Source organism: Carassius auratus, chromosome 19 (assembly GCF_003368295.1).
Source record: "Carassius auratus strain Wakin chromosome 19, ASM336829v1, whole genome shotgun sequence".
Taxonomy (NCBI): domain Eukaryota; kingdom Metazoa; phylum Chordata; class Actinopteri; order Cypriniformes; family Cyprinidae; genus Carassius; species Carassius auratus.
The window spans coordinates 26,791,697-26,812,562 of NC_039261.1; the positions used below are offsets into that span (position 1 = coordinate 26,791,697).

Consider the following 20,866-nt stretch of genomic DNA (forward strand, 5'->3'; position numbering starts at 1 on the left):
TTCCAGAGATGACCTTTTCCTTGCCAAAGGCAAAGGTCAATACAACACATCTGGGAAAGTCAGTGAACTTTGACCTGATATACAGTAGGCTTAAAAAATATCAAATGGGCATCTTGAGAGCAAGTTTTGGTTAAATGGTTAATTTGATTTGATTAGCATAAAGATTCAACAGCATTCTGTGTTTAGTTTCACAAAGGCTGCATCCAAAATCGCATACTTATCCAAAATAAATATTTTCGAAAAAATATCTTCTAAATAGTATGAATGTATAGATTAAGATGTTCTACATTTGTCATGTGACCTACCAGCATGTACGATTAGCAAATCCTCTCCTGTAGCCTCATTGGACAGTAAAGTGTCCATTGGATGTGGACTTCAAAATCTTGTTGGAAGTGCTTCTTGCCGTATTACTAGCCATATGTATTCTGTATATTACACGTCCTTTTTAAATAATTTTAATCAGGTTGTGTGATAGTCATGTGATCACAATGTAGAATTTGCTGTCAAATTGCTATTGTTAGATAGCACTAGATAGCACTCTTTCACATGTTAATTTTGGAAAAAAGTATGCCATATTCAGCATTGGATGTAGTTAACATTCCACTCTACATCAAGACAATTGAACTCTTGTGCTGTTTTACTGTAAGAATCCCAAACATGTTTTAGCCACATGTGAGTAATAGTATTGTCATTTGATATTTTGCCTTCAGCACCTAAGTTTTTGATTTGTTGGTATGACTAAGCTGACAAAAGTTTAGTCATACACAAAGAGATTTTTAGTCATGCGGAGGTGTGATTCACTCCATGACGATTCTGTCTGTTCTTCAGTTTCTAAGAAAACACAGTGCACAGAAGCCACTTGACCTCACTATAAATACAGGGACCATGGCTAGAGCAATAGGCCTGTGGAAAGAAGCAATAAGGGCCATTTTGCATCTCATTTATATAATTAGTGGACCCCCCCTACCCCCCCCCCCTTTTTTTAAACAAGGCATGTGTGGATTAATATGCTCAAATTATCTACCTCACAGATAAGTAAATAAACAATCATGGAATAAATGAATCAAGATAATTTGAGACAGCTGAGCAATGAGATCTGACAGTTGTACAAATGATAACAAAAAGCTTCAATTTCAGACAGAATAAGAGGAAGATAAGCAACATCTATTATGAGACCTTGGATTTATACTTTATAGGACGTTGCATGGAATTTCTGGTAAATTCCTATCTATATTTAGATTTAGATTTACTTTTTTTTTTGTATTCTATTATGATAAGTAGAGAGTCTGTTCCCATCAGAGCTTAAATGGACCCTGCAGGGCAGACGCCATTGCGACTGATATATTTCCCTGTCATCTATCCACTGAGCACACGTCGGTGAGGACAAGCTTTCTGTCCCGCCTGCCATCCATTCATCCCTCCATCTTTCCGCAGTTTAACAGGCACAGACCTGTTATTCTAACTTATCGACTCGCCTGGCCGTATTCTTTTACAAGCCGCCCGGTTGTGCTGCCTATTGATTGATCAGCTGTCAAGAGTATGGATTTCTGCGGTTCCGTGATGTGCCGTATTGATGGATGGCCGGTGGGGCTCCGTTCTCTCTCCACCCCAGACCTTTCCGACTCTCTCTATCTGTCTCTCACATACACACCTTTGACTTGTTTTCATTCATCAATAGGATGGAGATCAATGTCTACAGTAATAATGGAATGACGGAGGGGGTTGGGAAGAGTTAGAGAGTTTGGACTGATGATATGATATGATGAGAGGTTGTGATTTTAGAGTTAATTTGGAAGAGTTTGGTTTGGCGTTGTTCTCTTATTTAATTTCTTTTTCACATAAACTCTTTACATTTTCAATCTTTGGGGTAAGTGAGGTTTTTTTTATGTTTTGGAATGAAATTTCATATATGCTTACCAAGGATGCATTAATTAGATACAGTAGAAACTGTACTATTATGAAATATTACAATTTATAATATATAAATTGTATTTATACAATTTATATTGTATAAATACAATATAAGTATTTTCTGTTTTAATAGGTATTTTCTGTTTTAATAGGCCTAAATTTCAAAATGTGATTTTATTTCTGTGATGGCTGTTGAATTTTCAGGAGCCTTTATTCCAGTCTTCAGTGTCACATGACCCTTCAGAAATCATTCTAATATGATGATTTGCTCTTTAAGAAATATTTATCATTATTAATGTTGAAAACAGATGCTTTGCTTAATGTGTTTTGTTTGAAACCATGATTAGATTTTATGAATGTAAAGTTCAAAGTAAAAAGGCATTTGTTTGACATGGAAATATTTTGTCACATTTTCATTTTTTTTAGTACCGACTTGGTAACGAAGTACCGGGTCTTTTGACAGCACTAATTGTAACTTTGACCAGGGAAGGTTGTAAAGCGATTTTATTACAAAATAAGACAATATCTTTAACGTTTTAAATGGAAAGTGTATCATAATTGTTCTTAAAACATTACTGTTGTATATTTTTATTGTCTGTATTCTTGCTGTACAATAATGTCTACATGTGTCTACATTGAGCCCTTTTTTAATTCTTATTTATTTATTTAGTTTGTTTTCCAAATGGGGGATATGCCAAAATAAAAGTGCATATAAATGCATATAAATTTACACTAATTTATCAGTGTTTGTTTCTACAATTTAAATGACAAGCATTCGTAGTATCTCTGTGTATGTTAATGTCCCAGTGTAAGGGAAAATAACTCATTTTAGACTGCAAGTCAAGATTAGCAACAGTGACTATGTTTAGTTTGATGACATAAAGCATTCTGAAAATAAGCCCACCCCTCAAACAGCCATAGGTGGGAGTGTGTGGTTGTGTGAGTATGAGGACAGCAAAGGAAAATTTAATCCACATCCCCATATCTTTAATGACGCCTCTGTAATCCGACATTTACTGCATTAGAGAGGAGGAGGAGAAGAAGATACAAGGGCAGGAAAAGTGGTCTTGTTTGAGGATGAATGAATGTGACAGGTGGGAGTGCTGGAGAGAGGAACGGCCCTCCTCCTGTCAGGGGCGTGAAAGGGAGGTGACGTGGTAATGTGGCGAGAATCAGAGTCTAATTTGATCTAAAGTGGATTCCTAAATTGAGAGAGGGGGGGGAAAGTCTTCCCCTCTCTCTCTTCCACTTACGTAACCATTCTTCCACATTTTTGACTCTGTTGCTTATTAACAACGACAGAGAGAAAGAGAAGGAGATTTAGGGATGGGGGAGGGGTTGTTCCCTTACACTGTCCTCCTTTCCTTGTACAGTGTTTTTAGTAATGCACCAAGAATTCCTGGTTGCAACAGAACCTTAAAAAAAGATACTCGAATACTGTAAATGCTGTTTAAAATTTGAAATGACATTTATAAATTATATTGGGTTCGGTATAATTTTTTTAATTGTCTGTGAAAGAAGTATTTTGCTCACCATGGCTGCATTTATATGATAAAAAATATAGTAAAATGTTTGAAATGCATTGATAAAGTAACGGTTCTATACAGTCCTATTTAATATTTTTGTTGAAACATGATACTTTTTCTTTAGGATTGTTTTGATGAAGATCCAGTTCAAAAGAACAGCATTAAATATTTTTTCTAGTCAATTTAATGCATCCTAGCCTAATAAAAGTGCTAATTTAAAAACTATGTGTATAAAGGTGTCTTTGTTACAGTGTGACTCTACATTTAAGTACTTAATAATATTAATTAACTGCATGTACTTATTATATGGTCAGGGTTAGGAATAGGCCCAGGGTTACTTGCATGAAATTATGCGTAATTATTTGTTATTATAATGGTACATGTAAGTACATGCAATGTCTAGCACATAGGACACCTTAAAATAAAGTGTTACAAAAAATATCTTATCGACCCCAAACTATTAAAGAGCAGTGTACAGTATATTTAAGAGCTTTGGCATTTCTTTATAACTTTATTATTTTCTTTATAAATTGCTTTTTAGTACTTTTCTGCTGTCAAACGATTAATTGCATCCAAAATAAAAGTTTTTGTTTACATAATATATGAGTGTGTACTGTATGTGTGTGTGTATTTAGAAATACAAACACGTGCATGAATATATTTAAGAAAAATGTTGTTTACATATTAAATATATTTATATAGAATATAAAATATGATAATATAAATGTGTATACAATATTTTCAAACTATATAATAAATGTGTGTATTAACATGAAGCATAAAAAATAAACAGTACACATACATTTATTATTTGACAGCACTATCTATACCTAAATTTCTATTATTGTTTTGATGCATTTCTCATCTTTATCATTAGCTTTGAGCAAAATTTTACTCGTGTCCACTAAGTTCCTCATTATCTCATGTTACAGTGATCACAAACTCTCAGACGGTGCAGTAAACTATTCTGATCCCAACCACAACTGAATTAAACCCTTTTGACTTCATAAGGGGAAATCCTGACCAACATGGACAGGAACACAAAGGGCAAGAGAAGGAGATGCCAAACAGTGACTACAGCTACAGAAATCCTAACTGCTGTGGCATAGTCGGAACAAGCATCCTGTTTTGCTCACAAACAAGCAGTTCTCGTCTGAATAAAACATTCATTGGCTCGACTTGGCCAGATGAAATGGAGGTACTAGCAACGATACTGCTTCAATTATTAAGGTGTTCCGGAAAGCTCTAACTCAGAAAAGAGCTCTGGTTAACACAGAGGGCCCACCATGACATTTTAAAAAAAAAACACTGCGATCAGCACAAAGGTTAAGTGGGACAAGAGATGGAGAAACGTGTGTGTGTGTGTGTGTGGTTTTGAGAACGTGTGGATGCTCAAGGGTTGTGCATGTGTGCTTTCTTATTATTGGTAGTAGTCAATGCCTAACATCCACCCAAAACTCAATATTTCTTCGGAAGTTGTAAAAGTGTAGTTGTACAACATTTTTGCTAGTAGAACAGTTCTGTCACTTTGAGTGTACATTAGTCAGAGCTGTCTGTGGTCTCTTTGATGCTTTCTAATCATTTTGACATTGCTCACATCTCATAACTCGTTATGTAAGCACATGCTCTGGCTGACAGCACTCTCCACTCTTTGGGAGTTGGTCACATGACCTGCCTGCTCTCAGCCTTACCCTCTTTGGCGACTGCCGTCTTCATTCGTGACATGTTTTAAAATGAGGAATTATGGATTTGTGATGAACCTGGCTGTATATATTGCTTGTGATAGCACTCAAAAAATCTGTGTAAATGCATATTTTGCAGTATGTAAAAATAAGGCTTAAATATAATGGTAAAATAAATTTGAAATCGGTGGGGAAAATATACAGCATGCTTCTCACTAATCATTAAACTCTATTTCAGCATTTTCTCTATATAAGACTGAAAAGTTGATACACTGAACAGTCATACATTTATTTAGGATTCTTTGTGCATAGAAAGTTCAAAAGAACAGCTTTTATTTGATAAATTATAAATAGCATTATTTTTTACTAATTTAATGTATCCTTGCATAATAAAAGTATGAATTTCTTTAAATAAAAATATCCTACTGACCCCAAACTTGAATTTGTTTATGTTTGTTTGAAGAAAAAACATTTCATGTAGTTACATTTTCTCAATTCACTCGGTTTTTCTCAGATGTGGCAGAATTTTGGATTCCCCATATGCCATCTCTCATACGGCTTCTGATCTTTCCCCAGCCCTCCTTATATACGAAAGTAAAAACATGTACTTGCTTAATTCCAAATCATCTTCACAAAGCATGAAGCAAAGCAGCTTTCAAAGCTGTGCATGTCAGTCTTAAGTCATTCCATGACCATTTAATGACCTCAAATCACTTGTTAAGCACATTAACTTATTTCTCTTCACTCTGACAGCTCAAAGGATCTAGCGGGTAGATGATGACGTTACAAGCGAGCCAAGCTTCAGCATTTAGGCAGACCGAATCATTAGGAAGCTGTCACTCACATCTCTGTCAGCACATGGACCTGCCATAACAAGACCCCACACGGTCACAGCCCATGACTCACGCCATTTTCACTGACCAACCGCAGAAAATCTCTTGCATCTCGACTTCTGCTCAACCCCCTTTTTCCTGAAAACAGCGTTTCATTTATAACTGCCTCCAAGCCTAGCGATGTCAAGATCATGTAAGAGGCAAGCAAGTCGGTTTTGGGGAAAAATGGCGTGTTGTGTTGGCTTGGAGGGGGGTTTGTTTTTAAAAGCGGGCGTTCGCAACCATGACCCATTTCGAAATGATGCCAAGCTGATTAGAAAGAAGAGCGAGAATGACTGAGAGGTCCTTGTGAATACACCTCCCCCTGTGCGGAAACCCAGGCAAACAGCTGTTTTTATGATTCAGCGGCTTGTGCGCATCTGTGCAAACGTTTCCATAGAACCCTAGAGAAAAGCGAGCGCTCTTTAGACCCCAATGGCAGAGCTGAAAGTTTAATGAGGTCATAAAGGTCTGTGTGGGGCTTCAACTTAATGCGCTTTGCCGTTCGGTTGGCTGTAACGGCAACTAAAGCATGCCTGCACATAGAGAGTCCATTTGAGTTTGTGTGTGTGCATGTGCTTTATTTGAGGGATAATATTTGGTCAATGAGTGTCCCACAGGTCTCTGGACTCTGATTGGTGCATTCTGAGCCTGCGTGTGCTTTATGTATACGCAGATAAGCTGCATGGAAGCGAGTTTAACAACATGTGGCTAATCCCCTCTATTGAATTGTATGGTTCTCATGTTATAATTCTTTCATTGGGATTTCCATAAGTGACAGCGAGATTAGTGCCCTTGTGACATAAGCGCACATCCTTCAGTCAGTCCTCTTTCTGCCGTTCTCTTTGTTTGTGACCTCTCTTTAGAGGTTAATTTGGGTTTTTGGGGATGAGGGAATAATTCTGCTCCCAGGTTCTGCTAATGTCTAGAGGGAAGAATAGTGCTTAATGTAATGAAGGTTATATGAGAACATTCACTAAATAGAGACAGAATGTGTGTATTTTTGGAATCAAAAGCCCCAGAATGACGTTCTGGATCATTTCATTTAAATTTAATGGAATATTTCATGTTAAAGTAAAAAAATATGTCATTCCAAACCTGTTTGAGTGACTATCTTCTGTAGATCATAAAATGAAATATTTAGTAGAATGTCCAAATATAATGCATTGCTCAATTATTTGCAATATAGCACTTGAGTTTTATGACCCTTTTATGCTGCTTATGTGTTTTTTGGAAGTTTGAAAGCTCCATTAATTGCATTGAAGAGAGTGGCTTGATTATCGTCATTTATAAATGTATTTAAAATACAATAATAATGTTCCACCAACAAAATTTTATTTTGAGTGATGTCAAATGACATCCCCTTCAACCAATAAAATCAAAATGTATTAGCTATGTAACTCTGAGACCAACAAATCTGAGTGTCATGCATAACTGATAAAGTCCTGTTATGTGATGCATATTTTGTGTAGCTGGCACTATTGACCTGCATTGGCGGGCAGTATAATAGCCTTTATGTATTTTTTGGAAGATATTTGGAAGATGGAGAGCCAAATCCGTACTTATTTCAGAAACTGTTGATGATAATGATATGACTGCATCAGAAAATGAGTTGTTGAGGACCAAGGAAGATATAAGCAAAGCAATGAGGGTGAGGGAGGGCAGTGATTAAGAATAGGTCAGGCATTTGGGTACATTATTGTATGCCAGTTTGAAAGCTGTGATCCAGGTCAGGAAAGATGCCAATGTCTGTTGGCATTACTACAGTATACTGACAGACAGCAATGTTCCAATGACAACTGCACAAGTTAACATCTACTTACATGTGGGATGTGTGGGGTAATCTGAAAAAGAAGAGGCTTGATGACTTTCCCTTGTACTATGGTAATTGATTTGAAATTTCCGAGATGAAACACAGTGTTGAAGTTTTTTTTAAATGCTTTTGAAACACAAAAACATAAAGTTTATAGGGAGTGAAATAGCATCCAAATTTGTGTCAAGTTTAAGACATTTCCAAACCAAAAAAAAAAGAAAAAAATGTTCATAAAGACCTTCTTTTCAGATAGTGAAAAAGCATTTGATTGTGTCTGAAGTTTCAGACAATTTGCCCAAAATAATTTACCCTAATGTCACAACATCAGTTATAAATGACAGATACCTAAAAAAAAAAAAAAAAAAAAAAAAAAAAAAAGTCAAAGGTCATATGAAGAAAACTAATTTTGGAAAATGATTTTACTCCTAAATAGATGTATAATATAAAGTACTTTTTTAATCTATAAATTCATAACTAGTCCTATAGAGAGTTAAAGTTGTAATGATCTACATCAGAGTACATCAGAGTGAAACAGATTAATGAAAGAGAGAAATGTGTAGGAGGGAGACTTGGATCTGTCGGTTGGATGAAGGCAGATTTGAATGTGAACTCAATTGTAAGAAAAGAGCAGCATACAAAATTATAAGAGAAGTCTGGCATACATCAAAATCTCCACTGGAAGATCAAGTTATGACATTTTGATTTAAAAAGTTACTAGCTCTTTTTTTTTATTTTTTATTAGAACATATGCATGGATAAATCGTTCACGATCACAAGATCAATCACATGCATTTAGAAATCAGACTTTATTAAGAGCACATTTTTAAATCTATCCATTTGTGTTCCACAAAAGAAAGACAAATGGGTTTGGGATGACATGAGGCAAGTAAATGATTTTTCTTTTTTGGGTGAACGATTCCTCCTTCTACTTGTTGTCACAATTTTTGCTGTTTCTCTGTCTCTTAGTCTGACCTCACTGTTTCTCTCAGACAGCATTGTGTATTATAACTTAGCCTGGCATGGCGTCTTTTTCTACTTTTCTGTGTGTCTCTTGAAGGTCAGATCAGTAGGGGACCTTGTCAGCAGAAATCAAAAAGGCATCTTGTCCCCTAAAAGTGGAGAGACCAAGCAACAGCTGTTCTGAGGGTGAAAAAAACCCCACTCAAACCAACTAAAGCAAAGTCAGAACACTGTGAGATTTATGTCTATGTTTACCACAGAAAACCTTGGGAACATAAAATACTCACACCAGTACATTTTCTATGCCCCCCCCCCCATAATACTTGGCAGTAACAGCAAATCTACAAGGTTAAAAAATGCTCTGAGTCATGCTGTAAGATACAAGTCCTCTCGTGGCAGAAGTGCATAACTCCTCTGAAGGAGCTTTCCGCAGTTCATCTGGCTTGTTGTGAAGTGGCAATCTGACTACAGTTGTGATGTCAGAGCCGTGTGCATGTGTGAGTACAGAGTCTGTCAGCGGCGTATAGTGGTAGCATTTTGCTGGTCTCACGTGGCTGTGTGTTTGACAGCAGAGAGCTGAGCAAAGAGAAACAGGCATTTTGGTATTATAATTTAAATAATGAAAAATTCAGCTATTGGTAACCCACCATGTTTGGCAAAAGGAGGGCAGGTATGTGGCAGAATGTGGGCACTTTAAAACACTAACTAGCCAAACATTATACTTCCATTCAAATGTTTGGATTCAAACTTATATGTTGTATAATATACTATATACTGTAATATATGTTTGCCTACTTAATTCACCCACATATCTTACATAATTTTCCAAAGCAACATTACAGTATTACTGTTTTTCGATCATTTTTATATTTAATATTGATAATTATTAATAAATGTAAGTAATAATATCTAATATATTAAATAATTAATTATGTTTTAAAATCTATAAGTTTCATGATATTACTGTTTTTAATGTAGTTTTGATCAAGTAAATGCAGCACAGGTGAAAATTCTTCTTGAAAGAATCTTCTCTCAGAAACTTCTTTCAGAAATGTAAAAAATTGCAGACCCCAAAGTTTTGAATGGTGTGTAGTTCACTTGAATTGTTCACAGAATATTGTATAATTATGGTTGAAACTAGGGCTGGGCGATATATCGAATATTAGCGATAATATTGGAATCATTTTGACGACAATTTAACATTTTTAAATATTGTGAATATCGAATATTTCAAATTCAAGCATACTTTCCTAAAAGAACGTGCCAAACGACCAAAAAACGGAACATGTTATTGCGGACTGCTCTACGCTCCTCTACTATGCGAATGCTCATGAGTGTGGTTGCCAAATATCAAGACTTCAAATCCCCAAATCAGAGCTTCGCTTGTTACATGGATAAATTTTCTTCCTGTTTTTTATTTTTATTTGAATCAATCTGGCACATGCAAACGCTTGCTACTCATTGCGGAAGCACCGCCACAGATGGTCTGAAAAACAAACAAGATGGAGATCTAAATGAAAGCATCATTCAACGGGTCTTTATTCTGTCATGAGATCTCGAATGTATTGTTTGCGATTGTGATCATGCGCTATGCAAAGGGGAATTACTAATAGGAATTTAACTTTTATAATATTTTTCATTTGTTTAAACAGTTTTCATAATATACACAGAGAGAGTTTATAAGTCTTTGGTATTTATATATTGATCTTTGGTATCTGAGAAGTTGGTACCCATCTGAGAAGGTTTTTAGTGGCAGTGGGAACATAGTTTCCTGCCACAGAGCATCTCTTAAACTAGAGACAGTAGACAGTATTGTGTTCTTAGCTTACCTAACATTTTTTTTATGCCAGTTTAATTATATCCCCCAGGTTTTTAATTATTTAAATGCAAATGCAAACATATCGAGATATATATCGAATATCGTAAAAAAATTTGAGATATATCGCCCAGCCCTAGTTGAAACTATAGAGAACATGTGCAACTTCTGCAGTGCACCCCTGCTTCTCCATAATTGCAAAAAATTAAAAAACAATTATTTCTAAATACAAATAGTGGAAAAATATTTAGCCCCCCCCAATCTCACACCATTGTTTGAACTATACAGTGACATATTGGACTTCTCAAACCAACCACACCATTACAGAGCCAAAGTTATACTCTTTGTAAATGTATTTGTCTTTGCACACTACTTATCAAAAAAGACATGTTTTCCCTTATAAATCATCTTGTTTTGTACAGATTTAGGCAGTGTTTTAGGAATGAAAGGCAGTGGTTCTGTCCATGGTGCTGAATTGGCCCTACAGTCATGTCGCTGTCCAGGGTGCTTATACTGCGTTTCTGAGTACTGGGTGTTGTCTATGGTCCTGAATTATAGGCTTCATCTCAACAAGCCTTGTCCAAGGTGCTGATTTAGAGCCCAGGCTCTATTTGTGTCAAGGGCATCCTTTTAAAGTGTTTCAGCTTGCCCGAGTTAGTTTACACAGTCTTGTACTTGTCCGAATTGCTGAATAACAACATTCAAGGGTTCACTGCTCATTTTAATTTAGTTTATAAGCAGTGTTTCACATAAGGGCTTTGTAATTGTAGAAATGCAGCAGAAATGACAAATGCCAATATGAATTTGCTTCACAGGCCTCTTGGGCTCTATTGCATCCTGGTGGTTTTGTAAAACATTTATTTTGTGCTTTAGAAAATTAATGTTTGAATGTTAAACAAGCACATTGTACCACAAACCGTATTCTCTGGGTGAAATCTGTCAAGATTCTTGTGCTTTGCAAAGATGTCCAGCATTATCAGCTGATGACTGGTGCACTTCATTTCACTAAGTGCAGCACTGCAGGTCTGTCAGTCCCCATTTGAGCTCTAATGCTCCTCTGATGCAGTCACCCTCCAGATCAACAACCCGTCCTCTGGGATTGTGTGTTAATTATTATTGAACACCATCAGTTCTATGTGTTCTGACAGTGAGAAAGAAATTGCTCAACATATAATTGCGATTTAGCGATTCTGATGCCTTATCAGTTCTTATATTGTTTCTCTCTTGATTTGTTTTTTCTTGCAGTTGTCTTGCTGAATTCTAAGGAGTCCCAGGCAGAGCTGGGTTGGACCTCATATCCTTCTAATGGGGTAAGACCTTCATGATTATTCATTAGATCATCGAATATGTAGACTATACCATGGTTTTAGTTAAGTGGCACTAAGACCATTAAAGTTTATTGTTGGGTAAAACAATAAATTATAAAACTAATAACAATAGATGAAAATAATTAACAACAAAGCGATTATGGAAAACATCCACCAGACATGTCACTTTACAATAGTGAGTAACACTTTAGAAACTTTGTATGAAACGTATCTAAAGCATAGCAGATGTCACAGCGTAAGCTTCTGTGGAAAGAAAATGCAAAACCAAGCCGAGTGATTTTATGTTAAGAGCTTTAAACAAATGAATAAACATAACGTTTGATGCGGGTTGCAGTTTAATGCATTATAGACGTGTTTCCTCAGCGCATTCCCCACTTTCTAACATTTTTATATTTATTCTTGTATTCCATTTTGCATAATGCTGAAGAAGTGAGTGTAATAGTTTTTTAGGATGTTTTCTTTTTTACGATATTGTTTTGTCTAATGTATTTTTATGTTGTGGCTTGTATTTTATTCCTGAGTATATTCTTGTCCATTGTCTGTGTAATGATGGATGTAATAAAGTCATTGCATTTTAGCCATTGTGTTTATACAAAAATGACCGGACAGTGTGTATGTGAGCACCATGAGTCCAAGACAAATTTCCCTGCAGGGACAATAAAGTGTCCTGTACTGAACTGAATTGAATTGAATTGAACAAACTGATGGAGCGCAATAGAATGGGAGCACAATAATAATAATAAAAAAGATAATTAGAAATAAATTTGCCTCCATACTAATTTTGCATTTGTAATATGTAAAATGTAAAGTATCAAATTGTAATTATTTAATTGAACAGTGAACAATTGAAGAGTTCCCTAAATCCCATCCCTAATTTAAATAAATAAATAAATTTGAACTTTCTAGTAATGACCCAGACTTAATATAAACTTCTATTTATTCATAATACTTGGTGTGTTAAAGAAAAAAAAGAATTGTATAAATCGATAGATATATAGATAACTAACAGGACCAGATTATGTTTATGACATTTGCTTCCATTTATGGTTCTTAAATATCTCTAATCCTTCACCAATGTGAATGGAATACCACACTAAATTAAAAAATATTCACCTGTTTCTCAGCACATAAAAATCAGATGCTTCTGTTGCAACACAATGGCTGTAAACCAGTGTAATCCAATTCGTAAACCTAGGACCTCTTTGGTCTGGTTCTGTTTAATGAATTGGTCTAAACTAACAATTATCACTTGCTGACTGAATCATTCAAAGTGTTTACTGAATTAACATCTTACTCATTCACTGAATTGCAAGTCATTGGTTTCAGTCATATCTGACTCGAAATTCACAATCGTGTGTTAATGTGTTTTGATGTACTTGAGATTTGTGAGACATCAATGTAGTTTCTGTTCAATTTGGGCTAAACCCTGTACCCATTTTCTTTGTCCATCTCTCTCCTACCCCACATCTTTACCTTTTACTGGTCTATTTCTTGTTTCTTTTCTGTGTCTCGATTGCCCAACTGCATTACTTACTCATCCCTGTTGTAATCCCAGTATGGACTGCTTTGCCCTCACCAGATAAACCCCATTTGTCTCTTTCTATGTCCTATCTCCCATCTTACATCATCTTCTCTCTTTCTCAATGCTAAACCACGTGCTAAAGATTACATGCATAGCTTGATTCATAGCTCAGATGAGCAGTAAGCCTTACAGAGGACGGCTCAGCTCAGGACGGACACGTTCCGTCATTTGAACCGTTATCTGTGAGGAAAAACGACTGCTTGCTGGGGACTTGCTACAAGCTGTTATTTGTTTAGCTTGTTAATTTTGGACCTGACAGCGATTTAAATCCACCGTTTCCTGCTCCCAGACGTTGCCCACCACAGCTGCATGGACTTACACACACACGTACATGCATACATGCTACGCAGGTTTGATCTCTCTGTGGTTTTCAACAGGATGTGTTGAAATTCAATGCCACTCATAGTCATGTCTGTGGAGAGACTCTGCCAAACTCAGATGCGAATTCAAACTGCTCAATTCCCTCAGAAACGAAGGATCTTCATTACACTGCAATTAATTGTGAAAACACTTGTGAGAGTGTTCGTCTTCAGAGGCTCATTATAATCTCTCTACAAGACAATGAGCTTGTTTGTGTTGCTGATTGAAGATGCTTTAGTCGTTATATATTCTGTGTTTGATTTACTGTAGCTGATTTGGCATTAAGCTTTATAAACTTTACACACTATGTGTGTGTGTGTGTATATATATGTATATGTATGTGTATTTGGAATATATATTATGATCGGAGACCATGATTTTTAAAGCATACTCTAAAAGTTGTTACATTCCATGGAAAGTAAAATTATACTTTATTTTATAATTTTGCATTTCACAATGATAAAATGGATAAATAGTCAAATAAGATTTGCAATGAATAGGCCCATTGTGATCTAGAGACCTTCTTCTATTCATTCATAAGCCAAGATGAAAAAGTTCAGATTTAATTTATTAAATACTTCATACTTCATTTTCACCAGTATTCATCGATGTCAATAAATAAAATGCCATAGAAAAAAGGTACATTTCACCAATGTTAATAGACATTTGATTTTATTAATTATTTTTTTATCTTTTTTTTTCACCAGTTTTGTCCAATGCTAATAGATAAAAGAACTTGATTTTTAAAACACAGTCAATTTAGTCAAAATTGCTAAATTGCACACACAAAAAAAAACCTCTACACTCTGTAACTTTTATCCAAATATTATTTGAAACCTTTTTTTTCCTTTCTCTTCTCATTTCAGTGGGAGGAAATCAGCGGTGTCGATGAGAAATACAAGCCCATTCGCACATATCAAGTATGCAACGTAATGGAGCCCAGTCAGAACAACTGGCTCCAGACGGGTTGGATATTGCGGCAGGGAGGCCAGCGCATCTTCATAGAGCTGCAGTTCACCTTGCGCGACTGCAACAGCATCCCAGGTGTGTCCGGTAGCTGTAAGGAGACCTTCAACCTCCTCTATGCCGAGTCTGACTGGGACCTGGGCCGCGTCACCCGCGAAGACCGCTACAGCAAAATCGACACCATTGCGGCAGATGAAAGTTTCACACAGGGCGATTTGGGAGAACGTAAGATGAAACTTAACACAGAAGTCCGTGAAATAGGACATCTCAATCGCAAAGGATTCCATCTGGCCTTCCAGGATGTGGGTGCATGCGTTGCGCTGGTTTCCGTCAGAGTGTACTACAAACGCTGTTTGTCAACAGTGCAGAATTTAGCAGTGTTCCCAGATACAGTAGCTGAAGCTGCCTTCTCAACTCTGGTGGAGGTGAGAGGGTCGTGCGTGAATAACTCCGAGGTGGACACGGACAGTCCTCCCAGAATGCATTGCAGTGCTGAAGGGGAGTGGCTGGTACCCATCGGGAAATGCAGCTGCAGTGCTGGCTATGAGGAGGGACACAGCAGCTGTGAGGGTAAGAAACGCTCTTCTACCCAAAACTTTGTACTGTAGCACAAAAGCTTAAAACGCGTAATGGTTTGAGTTTTACACACAGCAACCTTGGTGAAATCCAAGCAGTCCTTGTGGTCTCAATTTATGCAGGTTAGCGGCGTTTTTTTGCCAGATGATGAAAAGTTTGGTCTGTTTTTTAAAGTAATAAAGTAATATTTACTCATCCCTTAATTTTACACCTGCATGACTGACTTAACAAATAACTTACTAATTATTAATAAGCAAATTAGGAGTTTGAGGCAAAATTTGTAGTTAATGGTTTGTTAAATTGTGAGAATTGGACCTTAAATTAAAGTGTGACCGAAATAAAAAACAAAAACAACACAAAAATTGTTTGTACAACTAATATGGACTGAAACATTTAATCTTTAAAAACACTGCTAAAATATCATAAAAAAAGTGATGACTATGAATCGTTGACTATATTCCAAGTCTTGATTAAAATTAAAACTATTCATAGATATTTTTACAGTCTAGTAAACTGTTAACCATTGCAACTGGATCACTGAATCAGTGAACAAAACCAAGTCTATTTTATAATCCAATCATCAGACTAGAGATCGACCGATATGAGTTTTTCTATAGCCGATACCGATATTTAGAGGTCAGGGTCAGCCGATGGCAGATATGTGCTGCCGATTTTTAGGGCCGATATCTTGAAGTTTTCCTCTTCATTTGCAGGCTAAAATGTCACACTAATAATAAGTGGATGCACAACATTTCTAAACTTATCATTATTTATTGAGCACTGACTTGAACTATCTCTCGAATCTTAATTTTGTGCACTGCATGGCATTAAAATAAAAAAAGTATCCAAAGGTAACCAAACAAATCAATAAACTGACCAAGTATTAAATGTATAAAACAGGTTTCAATCATTTAGATAAGTTTTAGAGCATTTATCAAGCAGAATGTTTAAAGTTTGTTGGAACATAAATGTAAACTTAATGTAATTTTTAATTTATTTACATTTTAAATGAAATAAATAAAATTTTATAAATAAAAATTAAATAAACAAATTAAAAAATAAAATGTATAAAAAATAAATAATAGTAGTGCTGCAAACACTAGCAACCAGCAAGATTTGTGTTTGGTATAAATGACACAGAACATCTAAAGTGCATTCTAATTTCAAACTTACATCGCAGTCTGTTCATTATTAAAATAAAGTACTGTCAACCAAACATATAAAAGGTACACTGGTTAGTTTAAATAGACCATAGTAAACCAGTCCACTCTGCTGTTATGCCAACGTCATTTTTGCTCATGTGAAGAGGATGATCTTTTTCGTCTAGTTTACATTAAAAAATGTAAACAGAATGCAAAAATTCAAAAGACCTTTCGAATATTTTTGAATATTAAAAATTCGAATATTTTGCAGAACAGGATCAAACAAAAAAGTACTCGTCAAAATACTTGCATAAAATGGTTTATGTAAAAAAAATAAGTTCATTGACTGCGCAGCATAGCCACAAGCACCACAGTTATGTTTGGAATATATTTTTTTTAATACTAAGTGTCATTTGAAAACATTGCAATTGCGTTTTAAAATACAACAACGAACACCACGAAACCATTTAAAGAGGCGCATCCAGCGGTCTCCTTGATTGGAAACAGTCAACAAAATAAAATGATCTCAAATGTATGGCGTGCTCTCTTCAATTTATCAAATGATCATAGTCACATCTATTCATTTTACAGTCATGCTACTAGCATTTTATTCAGACTAAAACCCCTTTAAAGTGGCTTTTGCACATAATAATAATACCACTGCAGATGCATTTTGCAGCATTAAGGTTATTTATTGATCGTTAATTTAATAGAGGATCGATCATGGAAATTATCGAATATTGACATCCCTAAATGAAAATGAGTTGGATGGAAACGTGGCTATTGTCTGCATCAATCCATGCTTCCGAACAAATGTCATTCACCATTCTAGGCAGCTCCAGGACAGCTGTCTCTCCAAAAGTGGTACTGTCTGTGAGCGGGGCAGAGTAACGTAGCCCTCAATCACGCTGCAGTGTTTGTAAGAGCTGCCAACTTCTCCACTCCATTTACAGAGTGAAATTCTCTGACTACCTTTATCTCCCAGGACTGTTGTTGAATCTTCCAAAAGTTTTGGCTTGGGGTCCTTCACATGCGTCAGCATCACTTTCCACCGCACCAACAACACGGGGCTGCCCGCCGACGTGCCTGACCTTAAATTGGTGCTCCTAAACACGGATATCAGCCGATGCCGATTTATTAAAAAAATAACAAATATTGGCCCGATATATCAGCAAACCAATATATCGGTCAACCTCTAATTCAGACCCTTTTCTGTGAACTGGATTCACTGACTTATTTTAACGATCTGACTCATAAAAATGGTAACACTTTTCAATAAAGTCCCATTAGTTAATGTTAGTTAATGTATTGTATGTTTAGATTACAATTGTATTGTTAGTGCATGTAATAAATCTTTATAAATAATGAATTAATGAAAAAATTTAATCTATTGTATAGTGTTACCAAAAAATGAGTTAATTTTGGTCTTTATACATGTCTATAATGTGGGAACTGAAGACTTGGAATATAGCACGCAAGTCTTATAGACCATTTTTACATCTCTTAGTGGAACTTTTTTGCCATTTTTGACAGCCTCAGTCATCATTAATTTTCATTATGTTTAAAAAAAGTAGCCAAGATATTCTTCAAAAAAACTTTTGCTTTTCATGTAAGAAAGATATTCAGGTTTAGACCGATGTAAGGGTGAGTAAATGATGACACATTTCATTTTCATTTTATTTAAAACCCAAATTCTTTTCAAATGTGGTGGATTTGGTCAGATTGCATTTTTAGATGTGTTACATGACAGTTTTAGAAGCTGCCAGCTGTTAGGTCGCTTTGACGTGGTTTAGCGACACTAACAGTGATCCATTCGGTTTCACTTCAAGGGTCAGAAATACGTCAACGCTGATTGAGAGTGTCATGCTCTCTGAGCTTTCTGTCTGTTAGTGTTTGGGTGGTGGAATCTCTCCTCCCACTACAGTTGTATGTCATTTGACCAGTGCGTCACAGCGTTATCAACAGCCGCTACATGGTGTGTGTTTGTGCATGTGTGTGTGTCTGTCAGTGTGATATTTCACAGTTCATCTTGAAGAATTGTGTGATGCAGTGTGGGAGTTGTAGTCAGTTCACACGTACAGCAGCAGGCTGTTATAACAGACCCTGCATTGTGTATTTATTTTGTTATTGTTGTCAGTGAATCATAAATCACTAAGAGGCATGTGATCCGTGGGCGAAGTAAACTTACGAACAAATACATATTGGGCAGATGTAAAGAATTGCTGTAGTTTGTATACCCTAAAGCTCTTTAAAGATAAATGCATATGTTTGAAAGTGATGATGCATAAACTTGTGCATCTTTTTCAGTTTATTTATTTATTTATTTGTTTGTTTGTTTATTATTTTGCTCATTTAACATGACATTGGCAAGTTTTGGATAAGCTCCTTTTAAAATATATAATATGTTATAATATAATATAATACAGTATTTACATTTAGATATTTAGTATTATTCTCCTTTAAATTGTATATTGTTAATTTTTATAATATGGTATAATGTAATATGTTTTTTGGAGCTCATAAAAACATGTTGAAGTACAAGTCAAATGTTGACTACTGTATATCTAATTACCATTATTTTTGTGTGTGAAACCAACATTGTACCATGATATATTTGGTATGTAATTGCTATATAACATGGATTATTTAATTGTGTATATATTTCAAACTCCCGTGGTATTGCCAAATAATGCATTACTGTGCCTGAGTATTACCACAGTATTTTTTTGGGTGGAGAGTGGAAAGCGTCATTATTTAACATTTACTGTATGTTGTTCATCAATGCATGTTGTTTCTCAATTTCTCTCTCCATGCTTATGTCAGTCTTTGCTGTCATCTCAGCTCAGTGATTAGTGATTGCTGTAACCCCAGATGATCTTTTACAGACTTGGTCACACTCACTGTGGGTGAGACAGACTATTAAACCCCACACATGACGCTCACCATCTTCCACTCGCCCCTCGCTAACACTTCTTCTTTATTCTCCTCAATGTGATGTCCAAACACAGCCTGTCCCTGACTTCCTGTTTCACCTCATTTGTGTCACAGTACAATGTTGACACATAACCACAATGACAATCAACACTCACAGGAATATGCAAATATGACAGGGTCAAGGCAATGCATGCATATATATATATATATATATATATATATATATATATATATATATATATATATATATATATATATATATATTTATATATTTATTTATTTGGCCTAATGGATAGAGAGTTGGACTTGTAACTTTTGTTACTTGTGTGTGTGTGTGTGTGTGTGTGTGTGTGTGTGTGTGTGTGTGTGTGTGTTCCCTACTCACTGCTGTGTGTGTGCACTTGGATGGGTTAAATGCAGAGCACAAATTCCGAGCATGGGTTACCATACTTGGCAAATGTCACGACTTTCATATTCAATAACCTCGCACTGCATCTTACATTTCTACATGCTTCAGCTCTTATTAATTCAAATCCAACCTTTTAATGCACAGAAGCCATTCTTTTTTATTTTTTATTTTATTAACTTTAGTTAACCTTGTAAACCTTGTCAACAAATGTAACTTTTTTTTTTCTTTTGATTATTTTTTGAAGAATGTTCTGGGCTAAAATCAAGTTCAGTTTCCTTTTGTTATGTTTAGGAAGCGGTCACCTGAGGAGGGAGTTTCTTTCAGACTCCCTTTATTTTTTCGAGTGTTTAGCTGTGCCCACATACACTTTGTTTGAAAGTGTGTGGTGGTTCAGATGTTTTAGTCATGATGAGCTGTATGTGTGAATGGTGTTACTACATCCAGAGAAAAGGCTTGTCATAACTCTCAAAAGAGAGGATGATTCAAAGGCCAGGGATGAAAAAGATTTCACACAACACATTTAATGACACAGGAGGACAAAAACCGACAGCCAATCAGAGAGCGGGCAGGAGCTGAGGAAAGTGTGAAGGGACAGATTGGATGAGACCCGAGAGAGATAGATGGAGAGAGAAAACTAAATTGGAGGAAGATGGTAAACAGAGCATGAAAAACACAAAATCTTGTATTTATTACATGTGCTCTGACTAGGATTGTGATGATACCCAAATTCCAGTATTGGATACCAAAACAACCTCATTTACACAAAGCTTGATGCTAGTTTCAGTTCTATAGGAAAAACAACATGCTATTGAACATACTGCTTTGAATTTATTTCCTTTTTCTTTTTTAGTATTAGAAAATTAAATTGAAACCGTTTAGTGTTCCTTCTAGACTTTTTCAGTTAACTATTTATTCAGGTTTTTCCAAGTAGTTAAATAATCATTAAAGACAATGAAAGATAAGAGCAGTGAGGTTTTTTGGCAATATTG

General features: G+C 35.7%; 1 protein-coding gene across 2 annotated transcripts in view; it reads left to right on the forward strand.

The window, feature by feature from the left end:
• epha10 (EPH receptor A10) overlaps positions 1-20,866 on the forward strand; it is a 134,916-nt gene that overhangs the window by 18,796 nt on the left and 95,254 nt on the right. For both annotated transcript variants that reach the window (XM_026289842.1, XM_026289843.1), the window contains exons 2-3: positions 11,826-11,890; positions 14,717-15,386. In XM_026289842.1, the coding sequence (XP_026145627.1) occupies positions 11,826-11,890; positions 14,717-15,386 (735 nt within the window). The remainder of the gene's footprint in view (positions 1-11,825; positions 11,891-14,716; positions 15,387-20,866) is intronic.